The sequence below is a fragment of the Alosa sapidissima genome, chromosome 17, assembly GCF_018492685.1.
Source record: "Alosa sapidissima isolate fAloSap1 chromosome 17, fAloSap1.pri, whole genome shotgun sequence".
Classification (NCBI taxonomy): Eukaryota; Metazoa; Chordata; class Actinopteri; order Clupeiformes; family Clupeidae; genus Alosa; species Alosa sapidissima.
This window is the reverse complement of record NC_055973.1, coordinates 28,837,774-28,861,773: the sequence shown is the minus strand read 5'-3', so window position 1 is coordinate 28,861,773 and position 24,000 is coordinate 28,837,774. Positions and strand designations below refer to the sequence as shown.

Below are 24,000 nucleotides of genomic sequence, written 5' to 3'. Positions count from 1 at the left end.
GGCTACACTGGGCTCCGTTCACTGAGTGTAAAAATAGTTTCAAAGGACTGGTCTAATTTGTTTCAAACATACGCAACACTCTGGTGTAGCCAGTCCCATTGATTACAGTGGAAGCACACTGTGGCAGCATACAGTATGTAAGGGATAATGTATAGAATGTATAGTGAAAATAAGTCCCTTCAGGGCGGAACAAGACCCCTCCGCTGCGCGTCGGGGTCCGGTTCGCCCTGTCGGGACTTATTTTCCCAGTAATGACCGGCGTTCTATACATTATCCCGCTTATTATACGGCTACTTGCCAAAACGAAATAATAAACTCCCCACGATATGACTTTAGCCTAAATAACCTAGCCTATTTGTTATCGTTCATCGTGGCATTTGCTGAGAAACAAATAGTTCGCAACAACACACGCTGCTGAACTTGAATCAAACATTCTTTAGAACACAGCTGATCAACCGTCTGCTTTCACGTTTGAATGAAGTTCCAGTCCTTGCGTAGTGATATGAAAGACATTAATCAGAAGCACAAAACCCGTTGCCATTGACAGCGGTCATTAAATGCTTTGCCGGTGATTTATGTAGATTTAAAATAGGCCCAAACGTTGGGAAGGCCCATTCATGTGAATGGAACGTTCTGCAGCACTCTGAAGAGCCGTGTAATAAGTTACGGATAGCGAACGCTTCAGTGATGTGCCTGGTGTATCCTGCCTGAAGCCCCCTTTTCCACACTCTTCTCGTTTCTCTCCTTTTCCAACCACATCTGTCTGAAGCCACTCGGACTGTAGCCAAGGCACCACCCCCCCTCTCCTCCCTACTGCTCCCTACTGCTCTGCAGGGCCTTGTTTGGCCGGAGCCATCCTAAACCCACCTGTGAGCCTCTCCCGGTAGCTTCAAACAATGGACCCCCCTTTGACCTGTCCCCTCATCAGGATGCGAGAGAAGTGCAGATAAATGATCGCCTGAGGTGCCACGCATGTGAGTGTGTGAATGTGTGTGCGACAGACACACAGAAGGTGAGAGAGAGAGAGGAAGTGTATGTGAGTGTGTGTGTGTACGAGAGATATAGGACAGGAGAGTGAGATAGAAGGACGGAGAAGGAGGGAGAGAGAGTCTGTGTGTGCATTTTCCAGCCACGGGAGGAGCTGAGCACGGGCCATCCACCCCCACAGCACAGACACATTAGGTTGTGTCAGACACAAAGCCACCTCTTGTGGCAAGGTGATATTATTGAGAAAAGAATGATCACCTTTGTGCCGACTCCTCTCGGGGGAGACGGGTGAGCTGGGAGAGCGGTCATTTCTCTGAATTTCCTCTCTGTGTGTCTCCTCGGCTCGCTCACGGCTCCAATTTCTCCCCCCAACAACTCCTGGCCGTCACCACAGTCTGGGGCAAACCCCCCCCCCCCCCCCCCCCCCCAAAAAAAAAAACGGTGGGACTGAAAACGTTTCAAGTGCCGTGAAAAAAAAAGGGAAACAAGGAGCCGCTTGGGACTGACACAACAGTGATGGCTTTTTTTGTGTGCGTCTCTCTCCTCTTCGTGTCTCCTCCCCCCCCCCCCCCCCCTAGGGTGACCCCTCAGCCCCCTTCTGTGACCACCTTAATCTCTGCAATAACAGTCAATCAATATCACACCTGGGGCTTTTATTGTCAATGAAACCAGCTAGCGAAACCCACTGGTCTGTGTGTTTGTGGGGGGGGGGGGGCTTCGCTAGCTGTACATATAGTGTGCATGAAATGACATCAACACGGTTGAATATGCATAAAGGCTGCCTGACAGGGGTTCAGCGCGATTGTGCTGAAAACAACTAGAAAAGCATGAGGTCAGAGGCATTCCAACATCACCCAGTCAGAAGGGGAAAATTCTGGACAGATTGCCGACACCCACATCTGCTTTGTCCTTTTATTGGCCCAAAGTTCCAAGGAATGACTATTGTATTTTTTTTCCCTTGTCGCCACTAAAATTTGATCTGGACCTGATTAACACTTGGAGAAAGTAAGTGTGGTAAAATCTGGTCTGTCATCTCATATACTTGCAGCTCTTGGGTGTTCCCTGAACACACACACGTGCCATCGTGCATACACACACACACACACACACACACACACACACACACACAATCAGGCTTATTGAGCTTGTTATTGTATGAGGGTTCTCCACCCAAGAGCACAGGGAAACACTTATTGGCTCTCTCTCTCCAACTCAAAGACACTTTTCATTTTCAAAAGTAAACCTTTGGACTGGCGCAGTAAATATGAAACAACTCATTTCATTCGTCTCCGCTTCTCTTTCTTTTTTTATTTAATGAGTTTGGGATTAACCAGCTTCCACAAACACCTAAATGGATCCTTTGATTCGACTGTGCCAAAAGGTGAGGGCACAAAAGTTTCTTTTAAATAAAGCTCTGTGCCATTCGCTTCCAAAGAGGTTTAGAGATCTTATATTGCATTCCCCTAATAAGTATTTATTCACACAAACTCTACATCAAACTCTTGCTTCCCCCAACAGAAGCCTGATTGCACAGGGAATATCTCAATATAATATAAAAAGCATGGATCAGATGTACATTCACAGCTGAAGGATTCCCCAAACCTTTCCATCAGTTAGACACTGTATACATGAACAAACATGCACCCACTTAACTACCCTAACTTTAGTCTCATTAAAGTGTAATTCTTGAATACTTGGGCCCTAATTAAAATGGTGTGCAAAGTGCAAAGTCTATCAACAAGCAATTTTCTAGCTATCGATGGCAGGTATACGGTCTTGCCTATGGTGTTAAATTAAGAAATAGTTTTAGCCTAATTAATTTAGCTTAGTTAGACTTAAGACTTTACATCTTGCCCATCATTCAAATTAGGGTCCCCTTGTGCCTGGGTGATATACCCTCAGGAAAAACATGGGGTCTCTTTTAATAGAAACATCTCAACCCTACATGCAGTGCACCTTATTGCGGTTCTAGTGTTTTCGATACTGAGGGGCGATTCAGCCTCCTGCGGCTATCAGGATGGTTTTGCTCCTCAGCAGTTTTGAAGGAGGAGGAGGACTTCAGTGAACTCCAGCATGTCTCAAAGAGTGGAGTCTGCATTGAAGCATTGCTTTGTTTTAAAAAGAAAACACAGATCAAAGTGAGTGGCAAAAATAAATAACAGGTCTGGAGACAGCTGTTTGTCTTAAAATAACTTGAGACTTGACACCTCAAATGGCCTGTGATGACAGAGGATGGCAAGCAAGGGGCTGGCCACTACACACACACACACACACACACATACACACACAGAGGACATGACCTGAGCTGATCACATCTGAATGTTTGAACTTCTCAGAGGGAAACAGTTTCTTCAAACTGATACATTCCACATGAAGAAGTTGACCTTTGACATCTTGTTCCCTAATTTGTCAAGGACTGCCCCCCACCCCTCTGCTCCCAAAGCTACCATCGTCATGGTAACTGGGTCATAGCCCTAATGTGTTGTCACAGGGCTGTTTGGTACATAGAAAAGGTCGCCCCTTCTCATTAGCTAAACATCCATGTATGTTTTTATTTTCTTGGGGGAAAACATGTAGTCAGACCTCTTTTTTTTAGTTCTCTGGCTGCTCTTCAATGTTTTGTGTGCATGCATGAATATGGAGCTGAGACGACATGTTTGTCAGCTTTTGCCTGTCAGTCCCCAAGGCCATGCTTACGCTACCAGCATATATGTCGTAAAACATTTTATGACACACTCCCACTTTTCCTTTTAGCTCTGATTGGATTTATCAGGCCTGTTGCCTCCAGTGTCAGCTCGAAGTGGCACAGAAATCCTCCCCCCAGCGTTCCACAGAAATGCACGCGACTGAGAAGATTATCCACATCTCATTCAGCCATACAGCTGACCACTACAGGAGAAGCAAAAACAGGGCTAACTGATCAGGAGTCAGTATGACGTGTATTGATAAACATGCACATCGCTTTGGAAATGAATGCAGACCATTCTGCAGCTGATTAGTGTGGCTTGGCTATAAATTGCTTGGCTTCATTCTTACTCATGGTTGGCAAAGACTGACATATCCAGCTTTGTAATCTTGCACAGCCCTCTAACTACTAGAAGAGGCCCATTGTTGTGCACAGCAAACCCGTGACTGGAGAATGACAGTTCCTTGTGTTCTGGAACAATCCATCTCATTTTTAGCATTTGTAACTATAGGCAGTGAAAAGTTGCTCCACTAATACTAACTAAGCATGTACAAAAAGGAACAAAAACTAACAGAACTGAAGCTACTAAGTTTAAACGTATTGCTTCTGTTTTCTTTCTCTTTTTCAGCTACACTATCCTTTCAGGACATAGGATTTGCTCTAAGACAGCAAACAGGCACAGCAAGCACCGTTGCAGCTCCCTAACATGACCTACTCCAAAGCGTTTGGCTCTAATCCGAATTAGTTGACGGGTGGGAAAAATCCAAGGCATGCAATACACTTTGATACCTTCTGACAACAGTGACACATATTTAATACAATTATTCCAAGACAGGCTTGATGGAGTTCAGTGAAGGCACCTGGGTTCACAGGCATCAGGACAGCCACCGCCTCAGAGCCCTTTGATGTGGCTTAACTGGTTTTCATGCCATGACATTCATTCAAGACTTTGCATCCTAAACAACATAATGCATATTGATGAACTGACAAATCTACTGTGTAAATATTCAATTCAGTCCGAGGACAAGAAAAAATATAACAGACCACTTTTAATGATTGTCTCCCAGTACTGACAAATAAACACAGACAGCTCTACCATTGAGCTTTTTTTTGTCATTTACTGTTTGAAATTGTTTCTAGTTTGTCATTTACCTGTGATCTTGCTTGGTTGCTCTTTTTTGTAACCACAGTTGTCACATTTACAGGGAATATGGATCTGAAGGGAATGCAGACATTTTTTTTCCGGAAATTTGAACATTCATAACACTTTGAGGACATCCACTGAAGTAAGATGTGTAATCACTGTCAGGTTACTGGTTCATAACAGTTTTATTGAGCAGTCTGCCTGTAGGCCCCTCTTAGTCACACAAATCCAATTGTCCATTTTTAAAAAAGAAGTTTTCCAATTGAACATAACAATTCTAAAAAAAGGAACATACATTCCAGTTAACGAGTCACGATCCTCATTTCAAACACCTTAAATAAAACTTGGATTCCACATAATGTCGTCATCACTCAATGCAAATTCACTGTTGGAAACCCAGTCTTTGGTGTGGTCTTACTTTGCAAGTCCATTACAGTTTTGAGGCAGTTAGCAAGGATTTACTGAGGTCCTTTGCCTCCCCAGCCGTCCGCACCCGTTCATAGCCCAGGACAGCCATGGAGTGGTGGCAGTAGTCTTCCACTTGTTTGATCTGCTGAATGCTCAGCACTGTTCTCCATGCACTCGCCGCCTGCGTGGCGTTCCTGGACGACACGATGAAGGGCTTGGACGAGGAGCTCGTCCCACTTGTCATGTTGAGCGCGAAGGACTCGATGTCGTGGTTGGCACTGAGATTGGCAAAGCGGTAAACATTCCGGATGGTTCTGACAGGGTTCTCAACCAGGTCCTCGTAGCGCACGGCCATGTACTTCCCCTTGAGCCAGCTAGGGGGCGTCAGGGCGCTCCGCAGCGTCTTGGAAGTGCGGTCGCAGATCACCTCCATGGCCCCGATGGAGTGGTAGTCGGAGCCGTCCTTTTTATTGGCCTTGTGTCCTGGGTCCACGAAGGGCACGCGCCGCAACTTGGGGTCCCTGCTCCGAACCACCTGCAAGTTCTCCCGGATTAGGCCGTGCCGGGATTTGATCCGGGAGTTGGCCACGGCCCGCGGGTCCCGAACCAGGTGGATCACCTTCAGGTCCAGCGACGGGTCCTCCATGAGCGGAGCCAGCACGTTGACGTCCAGGATGCGCACGCCCTTGATGACCACAGTGCTGTACTTGAGGCACTCCTCCTCCAGCAGGCGCAGGCTCTGCGGCGGGCACTTCTTGCACACCTTGTCGTCCACCATGCCCACCACCTCCTTGCGGTAGGCCGAGCAGAGCGGGTATGAGCACATCACCTTGTTGAGCGTGGCGCCAAACAGGCCCAGCGAGGTGAAGTTCTTCCCACCGGGGCTGTTGTACAGCTGGAAGACCGATAGGTCGCAGCGGTACAGTGAGCTGAGCATGTCGCGTGCTGCCCCCTGCAGCGACACGGCGTCCCCCGGATACAGCTTCTGCCATATATGCCACATGGGCTCGTAGAGGAAGAACACCTCCGGATTCTGGTTGAACAGCTCACCGAAGAAGGATGAGCCCGACCTCCAGGTGGTCAGCACGTACACCAGCTGCCTCTTTTTGGCCAGTGGTGGTCTGTAGAGGAACCGGATGTCAGACCGGCTCTGGTACGGGGTACTCCTCATCTGGTGGGTGCACTGCTGAGGCTCTTTAGTCCATTTGTAATTAGCCAAGTTCAACATGGTTAGCACCAGTAGCAGGAAATAGGCTATGAAGAGGACTATCCTCTTTCTGCGGAGCACTTTCATCACGATTCCGGGTTGAGCTATTATTTTGGTGTGGTTATTATATGTTTTGAGCTTTCTTCCATAGCCACCATCCTTCTCCCAAGGCGCTGTTAACTTAAGTTGCTGGTACTGTTTGCCTCTCATCTAGCTGTACCCCAAGAGAGTGGTATGCACCACTCATGAAATAAACCTCTCACATGGAATAATAATGACCACAATGTTAGGTATTAGGTAATGTCCTTAACAGAATGGCAACTATCTGTGCAAGATCTGGCAACAAATGAGGTAAAAATGCAATTCGCATTCCATTCCAAATTCGAAATCAAACACGATACAGCTGACAAGCCTTCACTGCACTGCGCAAGGTTCCCCCACACTTAAAACATAACTTGTCATAAGGTATGTCCAATATCCCATGAATTAAATTAAGAGTGTTATATCATAACATCAGCTCACAATGAAAACAGCAGAAACTGACGCCCTCCTCACATCTCATGCTCTCCTGTACATCACGGGCATTTCGGCACAGCCTGAATCTGATGCAGCTCCTCAAAAGATGAAGCTACGTCTCCCGCACTGGCTTCAGACTGTGACAATAATATTCTCTCCAGTACCAACGAAGATCTGTTTGGCTCCGATTTCAATACGCAAAACATTCCGTGCTTCATATGTTACAGGGCGAGTCGTTAAATCGGCATCCATATATCCTTTGTTGTTCCTACTGATGCTCCGTATCTCCAACTCATAAACTAGACTGATTCAATCAGTCTACGGACCGAAAAGACCACCCTCTTCTTGCTTCCATTGGTACATGACCAGATTTTAGCTCCAGATCGCGAATCCATACGTCTTTGGGCATGTCAGTCATTTTACGCAATGCATCTATGGCACGCCCACGGCAATAAGTGGTAGCTGATGGTTGGCAAAAGCGGGATTCACTTTTGAAGAGAAATTATGGATGAAACCGTCTGCCTTGCTCTAGTCCTTTGTGTTTATCAAAATGTGCAGTTTTGCTGGTAGAGATAGGGGGTGTTTCTATACTACGACTCGAATACTCAAAGGAAGGTATCTCAATGCCTGATTTTATCCGTTAATGTTCTTCCTGCTTGAACTTTGCATTAGTACGCTATGAGTTCTATTGTCCCTGTATCAGCGTCTGCTTCCGTCTATTCGCGCTCGTATTCTCCTAGCATGATAATATATTTATACATTTTGTTCCTTCAACCGTAACACAAGGGGCGCTGGCGCCGTGAAATGCACTCTCCAACATCCCCTGATCCCATAAAAAGTAGGGCCTACCTCATAATTAGACTTTTTTATCTGCTCCTTTATTAAATCTGTTTAAACGGTTGGAAGGCGAACTGGATTCACCCAGTAGGCTGCAATATCTTACTAGTACATGGTGAAGTATAGAGTTGACGTCTAATTCTCTCACTGCAAATTATTTATAATCTGATTTTAAGTGACATCTGTTTTGGCAGTGACAGCCCGGTTAAATTGATGTAGGCCTAACTCGTGCTTGAAGGGTTTTAAAAGTCATGTTGCTGTCTGATTGTATTACATGCGATCATGTAGACCTACAGTATTTGTAGAACAGAGTAGCTGGCCAATAAGTCGCGAGACAAACTATTACATGGCCCATTGGCAGATTACAACATCTGCCAGAATTTTGCAAATTGGGTCACCATCGTCATAAAGTCGTCATTTTTAAGAACAACATTTTAAACTCACTGTCCACTAAAACTGGCATATAAAACCTATTTTTCATATTGACACAACAAGAACAACAAATAGCCTACTACTAATAATAATTATATCATTACCACTAAAACAGCAGGAAATTATTGCTAGTAATAATTATCATAATAATAATTAATATAAATATTATAATAATAAGTATTATTACTATTACAGTATTATGAATATTATGTTTTGTTACATTAGATTTTTGTCTTGTAATAGCTAAGAATAGGTCAATTTGTAAAATTAATTAATGAATTGGTTTTGGTTCATTTATTTTTCAGGTGATTTGTTTGTTATATACTGCTCAAAAAAATTAAGGGAACACTTACAGTTTTCCATAAAACACATTTTTTGAAACCTTCCACCCTTTTCTCCATTCTCAAATTACATTCACAGAATGTCTGACTCGCCTCAAAAGTTTTACTGTTTTACCAAACAGTGTCAGAGTACCGATCCAGTGTATGATTGAAGTGTTCCCTTAATTCTTTTCAGCAGTATAGTTAATTATATGACCTTAGTAGTTCATTATATGACCTTAGTTTGTTCTCTTATACCAATTTGTGGGTGGCAGTAGGCCTATTACATTGCAGAGCACTGCCATCTACTGGTGGAGAAAGAGCAAGTAGAATGTATGAAAATGATTTAATACACTATCCATGCTGTATTACTGTAATGAATATCATAGGATGTAGTGATGAGTATGCCATAGTACCGCTGCAAGTCGGGTTCCTGTTCGACCTGTTGGGACTTATTTTCCGATAATGACCGGCAGACAATACATTATCCCTTACTTAACTGGTTGATCAAAGTGGACTCTAATATCTTGGGTTCAGTTTCTAGCAGCATATAAGCCTACTGATAAAAATGTTTCTAGTTTGCTTTTGCCTAAGGCAACTTTTAAGAATACATCTATGTTGTACCTTAAATCGCTTTTCAGACCCTGGTTTATTATAATACTACATAGCTTTGGTTTTCAAGCATGTTGAATTTGTCACCAACTAGTTTTGTATGTCTTCTGTCATAAGCATAATATTGTCATTATGAAGTATAATGCTAGTCTCTTGTAGGCTGGGCAGTGATCTGTTTCTTTGTAACTATCTATGGTTATAAACCTATGCTTTTATGGAATGGTTTTTGAGCATATAAAAGGAGCTAGATAGCCTGCTACATCTTGTAGACCCACAGTGCCAAGACAGAAATAAATAACAAATAACCAAAACAGTTTGGTGCACTGCAGTGTTTTAATGAGAAATAATTCATTGTGCATAAACAATAGAACCAGGAGAAATGATAGCTGCCAGTGCAAAATCATCCCCACATATATCACAAAGGCAGCTATGGGCTATTACAGAACGATCAATAAAACTAATCTCATGAGTGAATAAAGTGGGACCACTGAGGAAAGCAGTGCTGCAATGCTGGATTTATTAATCCGACATACAATTATAATTTAATCTATAAGATGTCACAGTAATAAAGAATGTTATGGTGTTGTGCAATTTGCCATGTGATTCTGCTTTCTTCCGATATCAGCTTTCTTTCTGCGGTATTCAGTTGAATATGAAAGATATGCAAATACATGGAAAACAGAGCTTGTTGTTGACATGAGTAAGCCTATCTGATACTGATGTATTGAATCTTCAAAAATGCTGCAAAATGCTGGTAACTGAAGGGGCTATGGGATACATTGTCTGGAGAAGTGTCATGTTATTCAAATGTACTCACCAGTTCTTTCTTAATACACCTTTGGGATGTCTAAGTGCTAACTACTACATGGTACTAACATGGTAGTAGACTAGTTGTAATAGTAATTATTTCACCGTGAATTGCTTACTTTCTTATCCTTAAGTAACCCAGTGGTTGGCTGGTCATATCCAAAACCACATAATGACAACAGCTTAGACCACAGCTAACCATACCACATGTTAAGTGACATAATATCAAGATAAGGTATATGAAAATGTTAAGTGTAAATTATATATGATGACAAAATAATATGAAGATATGGATTATCAAAAAAGATGTACAAGTTAAGAGTGAGCAAGTGGAATTTTGTGGTACTCTTTCCAAAGGAGGCTGCTACGGCAGCATTTTAACTCCTTGCCACTGGGTCTCTGCAAAGGATTTTGCTGACTTAAGTGAAACTACGTGGTCTTAACCACAGCCGATAAACCTAGGTCTTTGAACTTTGAGTTAATAGATGTCCTGTAATGAGATGTAGGTCCAAGCCCCACCACTCCCTAATGGAGGAGGCAAACGTGTGGTGTTTGTCAACTAATTAGAAGACCTATGAAAGCTCTGTCATCTACATGGAAATGGTGTCACTTGATGAGCAAATGTCATCCATTATGCTCTATAATATAATGTTTCTTCATTCTCAATAGGCAATGAAAACAAATGTTACTGAATATAAATAACATGTAATATATCCCTTCAGTATGCTCTAAGCATCATGGAGCTATTCTCTTGATGCCATTTGTTTTTCCTGTGTTATTAAGAAGGCCTGTGCACTACAGGGCTATCATACGTATGTGCTTGTCTCTTTTACGTTACAGTGGACTAAAACTGCTCCACAGTCCATTTCAGATCCAATGATATCATCAACACAAAAAGCATAAAGTTTGCCAGTTAATGTATTTATTTATCTGTGAAAGGGATGCGCTAGATCAGGGGTCTTCAACGTTTTTCACGCCAGGGTCCAGGGACCCCCAAACTGATGGAGAGCTGGACAAGGGACCCCCCTACTATGGCATACAAAATAACAAAATTGTCTAATCAACCAAAGATTTCGCGACCCCCCTGCAGTACCTCCGCAGACCCCCTGTTGAAGACCTCTGTGTTAGATTAAGGATGCTATTTTCACACTGGCTAAACTAAAAAAGGTTTTGTCCACTTTTGATGAACTCAATGTCTACTTACAGTCAAAAGGGTTGAAGGCAAAGGATACTGTTAAAAATCTTGGTGTATTAATTGACAGTGATCTAAATTTCAACAGCCACATGAAAGCGATAATTACATCAGCTTTTTACCACCTCAAAAATATTGCCAAACTCAGAGGGCTGATGTCAAAACATGACTTGACATGACATGAAAAACTCATTCATGCATTTATCTCCAGCAGGGTTGATTACTGCAATGGACTGTTCACAGGCCTTCCAAAAAAGACTATTATACAGCTTCAGGTGATACAAAATGCAGCAGCTAGGATTCTAACAAAAGCTAAAAGAACTGACCACATTACTCCAATTCTTAAATCCTTGCACTGGCTTCCAGTAAGTCACAGAATCGACTTTAAAGCACTATTGCTTGTTTATAAATCATTAAATGGAGCAGGACCTAAATACCTATCAGACATGCTTTAGCAGTACACACCTTCTCGTCCTCTCAGGTCCCAGGTGAAAAACCTGCTAGTAAAACCTGCTGTTAGAACTAAACATGCATATTCATGCGATTCATGGTGAAGCAGCTTTTAGCTGCTACTGTATGCGCCTCAGCTGTGGAACCAACTTTCGGATGACATCAAAAAGGCCCCAACTGTAGCCAGTTTTAAATCTAGACTTAAGACCAAACTGTTCTCAGATGCTTTCTGCTAACTGCGCAGAGTTAGAAATTCTGAATCTGCCTTGATAATTATTCTACCTTGTCTTTTATTACTTTTTTACTACTTTTGCCTTTGTTTTTGCTTATTAATAATTCTTTATTTTTAAATGATTTTACCTTGTGTTTTATGATTTCTTTTTATTATGATCTTTACCTTTTAACTATTCTTTGACTATATTGCCCTTCTATGCTTTTATTTGTTATTATTGTTTGGTTTTGTTTATGTAAAGCACATTAAATGACCTCTGTGTATGAAATGTGCTATATAAATAAACTTGACTTGACTACTGTAAAGCAGAAGGCCTTGGAGAGAGCTGCAGACATGTGGGAGAAGAAAGATGGGCTCTGGGAGCTGGTCTTCAGAGAACCTGTAAAGAACAACAAAACATGATCAGTTCAGATCCACGTTGGCTCCATTCAGAGTATTTGGGGAGTTCTTTATGAAATAAATACATGTGTATTATTTATATTCAGCAAACAGTTATTGTGTGCACCTTCTGGCAGGTGCAGGACAAAAGAAAACTTACTCAATTGAAAAAATATATAATGTCTGCAACACTGCTTTTGATTTCCATATATTTAATGCACAACAGGCAACGTTTCGACCCTGCTGGGTCTTATTCACCAAGAATACATAGCCATCAGTGCAAACATCATACAATGACACTTACTGCAGAGACAGGATGGGGTCACTCCACTGTGGCGCTGTGGAAAACCAATATTTAGTGAAAAACGGCAAAACTTTCCAGTTAAGTGGAAATGCTGGAAGGTTTCCAGGCCTGGGTTGAAGTGTGGTTGTGCTTTCAAAAATGCAGATACAATACAGAAATGATTGACTAAATGTACTCAAACTCATAGTAATCATATAAGTATGAATCTCTTGGGAAACATGCCTCCCTATTAATATCATGTTTGACACATCTGTCTGAATGACTTTTCATCTGTCTCTAAGTTAGTGTTAGCTAGTCAATGACCTTAGATGAAAAGAGCCTAAACCATCTGGTCCGGTGTACTTTTGGGGAGGAGGGTTTCTCCTCACCTTCCTTCAATTCGCCTACTTGTGTGTCTGAGTCACAGAGAAGGACACCTCTTCTGCTCATCAGGACAAACAGGAGAGGAGGAGTTCTTCCTCACATCATCCACGACCGGTCAGCTAAGTCTGACGCTGTGTGAGAGATGGGCAGAGTGATGGCGCTGCTGGCTGGAGTAGGTAGGTCATCCATCCAGGAAACTACTGGCCAACTCCTCATGTGGGCCAGAGTCGGCCTGATGAGAGGAGACCAGAGGGATTGCGGTCAGCTACACTTTCCCAGCATCAGTGGGAATGCTCACCACAGAGTTGGGCCTCTTAGAAACAGAAGTGCTTGAGAACAGAAGACGATGACATGAAGAGAGAGTTGGCTGTTTTCAAACTCAGCAGGAGGAAAGGAAGATGCTATGCAAGTCTCGGTTGGTGGCTATTTTCTGAAGAATGGGTTTGGCTTGAACCCATGAACATTTTGAACACAACCAAACAGAGACTACATACTGACTAATACATGACATGATAAACCCGCAAATGCAACCTAAAACATGACTAATTAGACTTTACAACAGCATTAATCAACCCACACATCATTCTGGGTCACCCTTAGCAGACAATCTGGAATACACCGACGCTAAATAATATCTGCTGTTCTGTAATTAGCATAGCCTATACCTCACTGTAAACCCAAACAGGTTCAATGAACTCAAAATATTTGATGAAACTGATTACCTCAAAATATTTAGCTATGTTAAAAAATATTTTAAGTAATTTCTACTTAAAATTACACTTTTTTAATGCTCAAAATCTTTAAGGACAAGGATAAAATTAAAAAGAATAATGTGAGAAATAGATGTTTTAAGTTATTGTTACATTAGTCAGACAAGCTCTTAAGACTCCAAATCTTTGAGAAAATGAACAACATTAAAACAAATAATTTCAACAAACAAACATTTTAAGTAATTACTACTCTAAACTATAAGTTATTCACACTCATTTTAGGAAGTTGATGAACTGAAATATAATAATTTGACAAACACACATTTTAAGTAATCGCTACTTAAATCGTTGATAAGTTCAATGAACCTGATCATTTTGAAACCATTGTTAAAACTAACAAAATTGACACTGGAAATGGAGTTGATGTTTTTAAGTTATCACTCCTAATAATATATTCATGTTATCACCATGACTCATTCAGTTTCTCAAACCTAAACATTATCACTTCAGTCTCTTATATTTTTAAGTTGACGTCACTCTATTGAAACACATTTTTTGACTGTTTAGGTTTACTATTTACCTCAAAATCAAAAATATTTTATTTGTATGATTCAAATAAAAAACTACTCAAAAGACAATTTCAATGCAGATTCCATTTATTTAAGAATTCCATTAGAATTCTAACAGAACAACATCCCCAGCAATCCGGTTAATACAGAACATCAAAGAAATAACAACCTTTTACCACTTCAACAAAGGTAATAATACTCAAATAACAAAATAATAGGCCAACATAAATAAAAGCGAAAAGCTCCATTGCTTGCTTGAATATTAACATGCTGGCAGTACCAACCATGAGATTTGGAAAACAGAATGCTTACTCATCCATCATCAGCAATTTATTTTTAAGGCTAAGCAGCAGTCTAGGAGGTAACCGCTTCAGGTCTTCCAAACCCATTATAATTTTTTGAATGAAATTAAATGTGTAGGACAATTGCTTTGGATAATCGAGATGAAGTGCATAAATTAAGTCAAATAGCCAAATTATGTCTCTGTCAACTCTGCTATATCACACACAACAATATCTCCGTCAAAAACTATAGAATGGATAGCAGGACCAAACTTCACAAGGGAGTCTGTATCACCCGAGACAGTGAGAATAGCTACAGCTGCATCAGAGAAATCTGGCAGGTCAATTTCTTCTGCCTGAAGAACATGACAGTAATTAGTTAATGAGTAGAGTAGACAATGAAAAACACTACATGTGTACATAATATAATATAAAATACCAGTGAAAAGTTAAGGTAAAATTCCCAAATATGACATTCTTGGTGAATTACTGTAGTATGATTTAATTGATATTCTGGTGGCTAGGAAGATGGTTGTGGTTGTTGTCTTTTGGCTGCAAGGTAGTATCAGAGAGGGCTGAATAGAAATAGAGATATATAGAGAAGACAAAGTAAAAAAAAGAAGAAAGAGTGAAAGAGGACACACAATTTAATCAAAAACTTACATTCCAGGTCTTAAAAAATCCATCTTCCCACAGGAAGATGGGAAGGGCCTGCAGAGTAATTTTCCTTCTGCTGTTGACATTGACGTCTTCCTAGAAAGACAGAGGGATTGTGGGGTAATGGGAAGACAAATCAGCAGAATATTAATCCTATGCATAAATAAGACTATAGTAGCCTACAGGTGACATGTAAATACAAGATTAACTCCTTCAAGCTCCTGATATGCAACCTCCTGCAGGCTTATGGCCTAATGGCTTCTACATACCTGACGCACCCGACCGGTAGCGCGACAATGTGACGTCAAAATGACGTAGATCTCTCTGGCGCGCCAGGGTTTTGGCCGTGTAGCACACTGTAGCGCACCACTCATTTTTTTTCAGACGAGCGCGACAAGGCGGAAACAGGAAGATGGACTAGTTCGAGGGCAAGCGAGTTGCAGTGTTTTGTTACAGTCGTGAATTTTTAATAGTTTGCTGGATAAGTTAACAAAGTTACCAGTGAGAGTTGCAACACATGGAATTAAGAGGAAAGAATAGAAACGATTTATTTTCAAACAAAGGATATCTATTAAGGCCTGAACAAAATCTCTTTCCACTTCAGGAAATTACACAAACTCAGCCAGCTGCTAGCTAGCTAGCCAGCTAACTAAACTGTTTAAATTATTCCCTATTTAACTATTTAAATTTCCCTCGGGATGACTAAAGTACCTATCTATATATCCATCTATCTATCTATCTATCTACCTGTGCACACACCTTGGAAACTACATGATAATGATGATGGTAGTTGTGAATAGTAGCAACCAAAGTCTGAAGGCTATGGTATGGTAACCAAAGTCTTAAGGTCTTATGGCTATGGTAACCAAAGTCTTAAGGCTATGGTACGCACCCCCCGGGCAAAAACAAATTCACGCGTGGACAATATCCGTTTCCCGGTTTACATAGCATAACAACATTCACATGCAATAATACAACAACAACGTCTTCAATGACCTATTTATTTGGACAACTTGATACAGCCCTATACAGGCTAAAGTTACTTTTAGTTTTGCTTAGCTTACCGTGACGTCTGGCTTTAAACTGCTGTCTAATGCAGTCTAACGTTCTGACAAGCAATTGCCTACCTTGTTCTTGCCCATCTGGAATGACTCCTAGCTTTGCTGCATCCATTCTTTCTGTTTTCGTTGTTTAAACTTGTGATATCCATGATGAGTATTGAGTTAGTGAATTATCTCAACATTGTGTGCTGATAATATAGATAGCCGAGTAAAAGAAAACAAGTAGCCTGTATTATACACTTTTATTCATGTTAAAAATGTTTTTCATAAATCCCCAAATGTCATAGGCCAGTAAGTCTATTTTCTGCAGGACTTAGGCTACATTGCATTGGTTCTTACTTTGTAGGCCTTGTTTGTCCATATTGTCAACAGAAATGAACTGAAAGTTATACTGTTGTGAACTACCGGTTCTTGAAGAGCTTTGGCATCAAATTAATTTTTTTTGGAACAAACTAAATTATGACACATCAGTGCTCCAAATCAATGGCTTCATGCGTCATAACTTGACAGGGACAACAAAGCGATCATCCTCAGCTGCACTCCCCCCCCCCCCCCCCCGCACTGTTGGACAGTATTTGCACCATCACCGTGACACTCACTCTCATAGAGCACCTTACAATGCACACTGAATAAGGCTCACTACCTGCCTGTCATGCTTGGTCATCCTTAAGCACACTATGTTGATATTTGATTTGATTTAGTTTATATAGTATATTTAGTATTTAGCATTTTAGTATGATGTTTATCGAGTTTTTTTTTTATTTGTATATTACTTTTTCTGCTGTAAGTGCATGTTGTGTGTGATGTCTGTATGCTGAGACCTTATATTTCCCCTTGGGGATCAACAAAGTGTCTATCTATCTATCTATCTATCTATCTATCTATCTATCTAATTAAATTTACACTAATGTTTGTTAAGTGAAATAGCCTAAATAGAATAAATAGCCTATACCTACAATCATGGTGAAAAAAACTATTGTTGGATTTTAATGAACAATGAATAATCAATAGGCTACAGCGAAAATCCTGATCTATAAATCTATATAACCGACCTAAAACTATCACACTGATTATAACTCAGAGACCTAGCCCTTTCATTGTCAGCCTAGACTAAGCCTACTGCTTTGAAAGAGAGACAAATAAGCACTTGTTACAGGTTAATGTGATGTATAGGAAAACGTATCAACACGTAGACTGTGTTATAGGCTATTTAACGGTTCATCAGCGTGAACAAATAAAACAAATATACAACTATAAAAAAGAGTTGGTATAATCCATGTAGACTCTATGGCTTTCATAAAGTTGGTTTGAACTGAATGAGTGACATTGTACTTTATTATCCTTGATAAAATTCCTAAAAGTTGATTTACTTCGTGTTGGTTTAAAAAGCCGGCTTATATAACCAACCAGGATGCTGCAATCGAAAGAGGTGGCGCAGGTGGTTACCGCACTTGCGCAGTATCCTACAGTTGAACATCCACATCAGGACCAGAGCTGTCAAAGGCGCAGGGCAAAGTGTGTGTATTGACAATTATGATCAACAACAAGGAAGGGATACGTGTGGTTATTTATTCACACGCTTTGGAGAATTTGATCATTTGAGGAGGAGCGCATGTTGACATAGTCAGACACTAATAGAGTTTATCGGATGTATACCGAGAATGGACTACGAAAGCCAATGTGATCGTCGGGTGTGATTGTATTTGTGTTCAAGTCGTCTCTCTAGCCAAGGTTGATATCCTTTGTCATCCGAAGGACAACAGATTTTTCGGGCGTTCGCGTCCAATGTAACTCGGTTTCATGGTTAAATGGTCGCTTCTTCCTACTAGTGGGATACACATCAGTGTTTTGCCCTACTCGGTCTCCGTCGTAATGGCTGCTCTCTATCAGGGCACGGATGTATCCTCACCAGATAAGTACCTAGCCTTGAAAGACGTGAGGGAGGTAAAGGAAGAAACGACGCTGGACGAGAAGCTTTTCTTACTGGCCTGCGAGAAGGGTAAGTTTATGACGCTCAATCAACACGTGAACATATGTAATATCATCGACAAGAAAATTAGATCATGTCTTTTCTCAGTAGGCTACAGGCTCCACTGTTCTACCACTTTTGTTGCTGCAGAGAACATTGGAACTTGATTATCTTGAGTAGCCTATGCTATAAAGCATCCAATTTCTCATTAAATCCAACACACAATGACACTGTGTGCCTACATAAGCTATTCATGGTCTCTGCTTTTTAGGTGATTTATCAAAAGAATGTATGAGGTAAACCTTCAAAATCTTCTTAATGTTCTTAAAAATACATATAAAGATGACTGATTACTGTTTGATTTTTAGATGCATTAATATTACAATGACCTGACTATTTGAAACTAATTCAGTGGATTACAGCATCAGATCAATAAGAGCTGAGTTGGAGTTGTGCTTCTGCAGATTGTGCCTCACATGAATCCTCCCAAGAGGGAGCAGAGATGATACGGTTTTGTGTGGGCTGTGTTGCTCAAACAGACTTCAGCTCTGGTGTTTTAATACCATATAAAGTCAGCCTTAAAGGGGTTCGCAGGAAGCTCTTGCCTTTGTTATTGTTGTACTCTGAACTTACCAAGGAGCAGAGCTGATACTGGGGTTTCATCTGGATCTGTTGGCTCATGGGTTGGTGTGTGCCCTTGTAAAAATAGGATTGGGGAGAGAGAAGATGAGCAAGGGAGAGAAAGTGGAAAAAGAAGGACTGGCAGAAAGTAAAAATGTGTTTTTGTTTCCCCCTACGCTGTTGAAAGGTGACTACTACATGGTGAAGAAGCTTCTTGAAGAGAAGAGACATGGTGAGCTGAACATCAACTGTGTGGATGTGTTGGGCAGAGATGCTGTCACTATTTCCATTGAGAATGAGAACCTGGACATCCTCCAGTTGCTGTTGGAGCATGGCTGCCAGGTAACAAACGCATGTGCACCACACACACACACACACACACACACACACACACACACACATTGTGTACCTTGTTTTAAACAACATTGCCTTTGTATTCATTGCTCTTGCCTTTGCTGTTTCTCACTGTTACTTCCAGGCAACGGATGCCTTGCTGGTGGCCATCGACTCAGAGGTGGTTGGAGCGGTGGACATTCTCCTCAACCACCGACCCAGAAGGGCCTCAAAGCCTTCCATGGCCGTGAGCTCACCATACTAAAATATTCAGTGTTTTTACACGTCCTGGAAAACCTGGAATTTAAGTGAAAACACTTCATTCAAATGACCAGATACCCTGGAAATAATCTACATTGGACTGGAAAGCCTTAATTACAATAAGCAACTGGCTTGTTACAGTAAAGATTCATTTGACAACTTGTGGCCCAATACTCGATTCCATTACAATAGCTTAAACTATTAATTTGTATGACACAGCGTTGTTGTGCGGCATAGGCCATTGGGAATAATAGATCTGAGAGCATGGTCGGTGTAAGTCCCATAAGGAAACATGCTGTTTGTCCATGGAGAAGAGCAAATAAGTGGTTACCTCTCCCTCTGTGGTGAATCCTAGTGAGGTGTTGAATTGGCGCTGGGCTATGACGACTGGTGTGGGCGCCTCTAGATGCTAGCACTCCTGCGATGCACCTCACAATGCCTGGTGGCCCCTGTGTAGTTCCTGGACTTGACTTGGTCAGTGATGACCAGAAAAGTTACTTACCATCATGAATTAAATACTATTAGGCAGGAATAGGAATGGGACCCAGGTCATCTGCGTTGAAGTCAGCAAAGCTGACCATTTTATGGCATTTATAATGTTGTGGTCACAATTGGGAGCATCCTATTAATGAACTACAAACATGGATCATTAGTAATAATGTCAATATTATTGTCATGGAATTCCATACCAATAGTCACTTTGATTACATTTACCTTGATCCGTGTCTCAAACTATGCTGTGCTTGGATCCTCGAATTTGATGGAAAATGTCTTGAAAACCCTTGAAAAACCCTTGAATTTGATGTTGAAGAAAGAGCGGGAGCCTTGTATAATGACTATAATGTTATTATGCTAATATCTAAATTGCTCATGCTGATTCTTCTTCTAATTGAATCTTCCATGCTTTCAAATGACATGCTGCTCTGATGATGCTTGACTGTTTGTATAAGCAATGTGCCACACTCTCAGAACCCCATGATGATAAGCCATTATGGCTGTTATTGTGGAGTAGGAATGTGACCATCATATCCGCCTGCCCTGCTCGTTTAGTTGGGCTGTCAGTTGAAGATGTAGCTGCAATTTATTTGGTTTTATTAAGTTTTACAAGCCAAGATCTGAGATGCTTTTTTTTTCATAGCAATCATAGTAAGTTGATTAAGGGGGAAACCATCAGATATGAGAGCCTTGAAAGAGCTTTTAAAAAATGTTTTCTTTTGCCAGTTAAAACCCAGATGACAGTGTCATGGCAAAAATAATCACTGTTTCAAGTAAAGAAAGCAATGGTCACTGAATATGAAAACAGCCATTACATCATTATTGCATGGGTTGGCTGAAATGCATACGTACATTACTAGCATGTCAAATCCATTGACTGGTCTGATATGTGCAGCGTTCATCTTGTTTCTTAAAACAATACCCCTTCCAAGAATTTTCTTTGCAGCAAGACTTGCTACATTAATCTGCCATAAGACATGATGAATTACCATGTTCACAATGTGATGACATCAGGCAGGTTTTTAGGACTTTCTGTTATCTGACTCCTCAGAAACTGATGCAGCGCATCCAGAATCCAGAATATTCCACCACCATGGATGTGGCGCCGGTGATCCTGGCTGCCCACAGGAACAACTATGAGATACTGACTATGCTGCTGAAGCAGGACATCTCTCTGCCCCGACCACACGCTGTGGGCTGCGAGTGCACGCTCTGCAACGCCAAAAACAAGAAGGACAGCCTGCGCCACTCCAGGTGGATCCCTTTAGTCACACAACACAAACATACACACATGTTCACAAAACACACATGGTGCATATACTGTACAGGCTCTGTATATATTCATAGGTATATATATACTCAAGTATGCCTATTTATGTAAGGGATAATGCCCGATGAGGTGTCCATTATCAGAAATAAATGGACGACGCGGAGGCGTGAACCGTCCGACGCAAAGCGGATGGACGCATCGAAGGGCATTATCCCGTTTATACCATTGTCACTTATGAAATAAATAAATATGAAATCAATTATTAATACTAAATGAGTTTTAGAGCTAAAATCGTTAGTTTTTTCAGCTGTTTACAGTTGATTCCATTGTTGCGAAGCCTGCCTCCAGGCTCAACCGTCGTCCTAACAATCTTTGTTATACAGTAGTTACCTACTTCAAATTCAAATAAATTCAAAATAAAGTGCTTCGGGAAGAAGTTTTTTTTTACATACAAGGCATTTCAGGCCACAGATATAACCTAGGGGACACAATGAAAATAAATTAATACTCCCCTCAATGTCAACACTTATTTCTTTGCATTGATGTGCGACTATAGAGTTGATGAACTCCGGTGATATGCAAATTCCTTGCTGCAGACATTGCAGAGGACTTTATTTTCAACACTTTATTTCTTATCAACACCATCAGACCGTTTTTTAAAAGTAAATGTTCCAATCAATGATCCAAGCAGCACGTTTTCTTCTCTCTCCTTCATTTTACAGTCTAATTTTCACTGACGGCTCGGGGTCAAAGGTCATACGGAATCGATTAATCTGAAACTAATTTTTTTAATCAGTTATTTTTTCTCAAATTAATTAATCGAAATTAATCAGTTATTTTGACAGCCCTAGTATAAACCCACATAAACTATAAAGCAAATTACACACAAACATAACCAAAACCACTCCTGGAGTACAGAGGGGATTACGTCTTCTTCTCAGTCTCTGGCATGTTAGAAGAGAAAGACCCATCGCTTAGCAACAGTGGTTTTGCAACCACAACAAGCGAGAGCAACCTAAAATGCTTACTGAAAACCCAATAGCTTTTATTGCATGGCAGCTGATGGGACTGTTAGCAAACGCTGTTCCCTATCCTACCCGTCTATAAACTTGATCTATATGAAGTAATAAGACACATAAATGACAACCATTCTTGCTGTATGACTCATGCAACCCATGTTATTCCTCCCTCTCCTCTCTCATCTCCTGTCCCCCTTCACCGTTGCTCCCTCCAACCTGTGCCCAGGTTCCGTCTGGACATCTACCGGTGCCTGGCCAGCCCGTCTCTGATCATGCTGACCGAGGAGGACCCCATCCTACGGGCCTTTGAGCTCAGTGCTGACCTGCGCGAGCTCAGCTTGGTGGAAGTGGAGTTCAGGTACGCTACATCACACACACACACACACACACACACACACACACACACACACACACACACAGAGACACACACATCACACACAGACACACACACACACACCACACACAGACTCACACACACACACAGACACATATCTCTTACCAGTAACTACTGGATGAATAACTCAGTTGCACAATTGAATGCAAATGTAATAACATTGTTTATCTTACCACTAAACATGTTAGCAAATCAAATAACTTAATTTGGACTGCAGTTTGTAAAATAGCAAATGTCTTCTTTCACTTGCATCTGGTTATAACCCACTGGGCCTTAAGCCTGACTGAAGTTTATTTAATAACTGGGCAAAATGTATTTGCTAATTTATTATCATGAGCAAGATAAATTCCTTAAAAAAATCAGTGGGTTAGTTAGTTAATGCTCCTACATCTTAATGCCACACAAGAGCTTCAGTTTATGCACGAGGCCCTTAGGGGCAGCAGTGGTTCGAGTCCAACTCCTGTCGAAGTGTTCGTGAGCAAGACACTTAAAGTGCTCCCGATGTGCAGGTTGGCGCCTTGCATGGCAACCTCCGCCATTGGGAGTTGTGTGTGTGTGTGTGTGTGTGTGTGTGTGTGTGTGTGTGTGTGTGTGTGTGTGTATGTGTGTGTGTGTGTGAATGGGTGAATGTGAGGCATGACATTGTAAAGCGTTTTGAGTACTCGGAGGAGTGAAAAAGCGCTATATAAATGCTGTCCATTTACCTTTTACTCATTGTCTAACAGTTTGCCAATCATTTAAATGAGGGCCCACTGTCTGAATGTTGCATGAGCTCACTGTGGTGGGAGTGGAGTTCAAGTGCACTCTGGAGCAGCCTCAGCAGCACTGCGCTGACACTGACAGCTTTACGACCTCTGTGGTACAGAACACAGAGCCGCACTCTGGAGTCCAGAGCCCCAGATTTCCGGTCGCTCGAGGCCGCTGGGCGGTAAAAGCAGAGCCTGTTAATGGAGCCAGGGGTGATTAATGGGACACCAGGCAACGTTTTCGTGTTAATTAATCATCTTCGTAAGTCGGTATATGGTTAAATGACTCATTACGGGGCAAATGAAGGCTCTCTCGCCCGCCCCTACTGCCTGTAGGAAGAATATCCCACTTGCAAGTTCAGTGTATCCTACCCGCCGACTGAAGCAGGATCAGTTTACAGCACAGAGGCAGGCTAACGAAACGCTAGAGATTGTTGCAAACGTGTGTATAATGGCAGAGCCGGCGAAGAAGCAGCGAAAAACCCTTGACGGAAGACGCAAAGAAAAGGAAAAGAGCTTCAGACCGAGCGAAGGGGAGTTTCGTAGAGAAAAAGCATCAGGCTTGCCTGGTGAGGGGGAGTTTCGTAGAGAAAAGGCATCAGGCTCGCCTGGTGAGGGGGAGTTTCGTAGAGAAAAGGCATCAGGCTCGCCTGGTGTCCCTTTAATGGTCAAAAGAAAGAGAGGGAAGGAGGAGGCTTGCTGTTTTAATGTGTCAAGCCGTTTCATTCTGCTCCCAGCT

The 24,000-nt window shown here is 41.6% G+C and overlaps 2 protein-coding genes across 2 annotated transcripts in view; one reads left to right on the top strand and one right to left on the bottom strand.

Annotated features, from left to right (window-relative positions):
- Positions 1–4,702: 4,702 nt before the first annotated feature.
- On the bottom strand, positions 4,703–7,649 carry chst2b (carbohydrate (N-acetylglucosamine-6-O) sulfotransferase 2b). Its single transcript, XM_042068502.1, has one exon. The coding sequence runs from the start codon at positions 6,640–6,642 to the stop codon at positions 5,248–5,250; it is 1,395 nt and encodes a 464-aa protein (XP_041924436.1). The 5' UTR covers positions 6,643–7,649; the 3' UTR covers positions 4,703–5,247.
- A 9,971-nt stretch (positions 7,650–17,620) lies between these two features.
- trpc1 (transient receptor potential cation channel, subfamily C, member 1) overlaps positions 17,621–24,000 on the top strand; it is a 23,017-nt gene continuing 16,637 nt past the window's right edge. Inside the window, exons 1-5 of the mRNA XM_042068672.1 lie at positions 17,621–18,152; positions 18,931–19,085; positions 19,222–19,323; positions 20,884–21,086; positions 22,348–22,479. Coding sequence (XP_041924606.1) covers positions 17,954–18,152; positions 18,931–19,085; positions 19,222–19,323; positions 20,884–21,086; positions 22,348–22,479 — 791 coding nt within the window. The 5' untranslated portion in view covers positions 17,621–17,953. The remainder of the gene's footprint in view (positions 18,153–18,930; positions 19,086–19,221; positions 19,324–20,883; positions 21,087–22,347; positions 22,480–24,000) is intronic.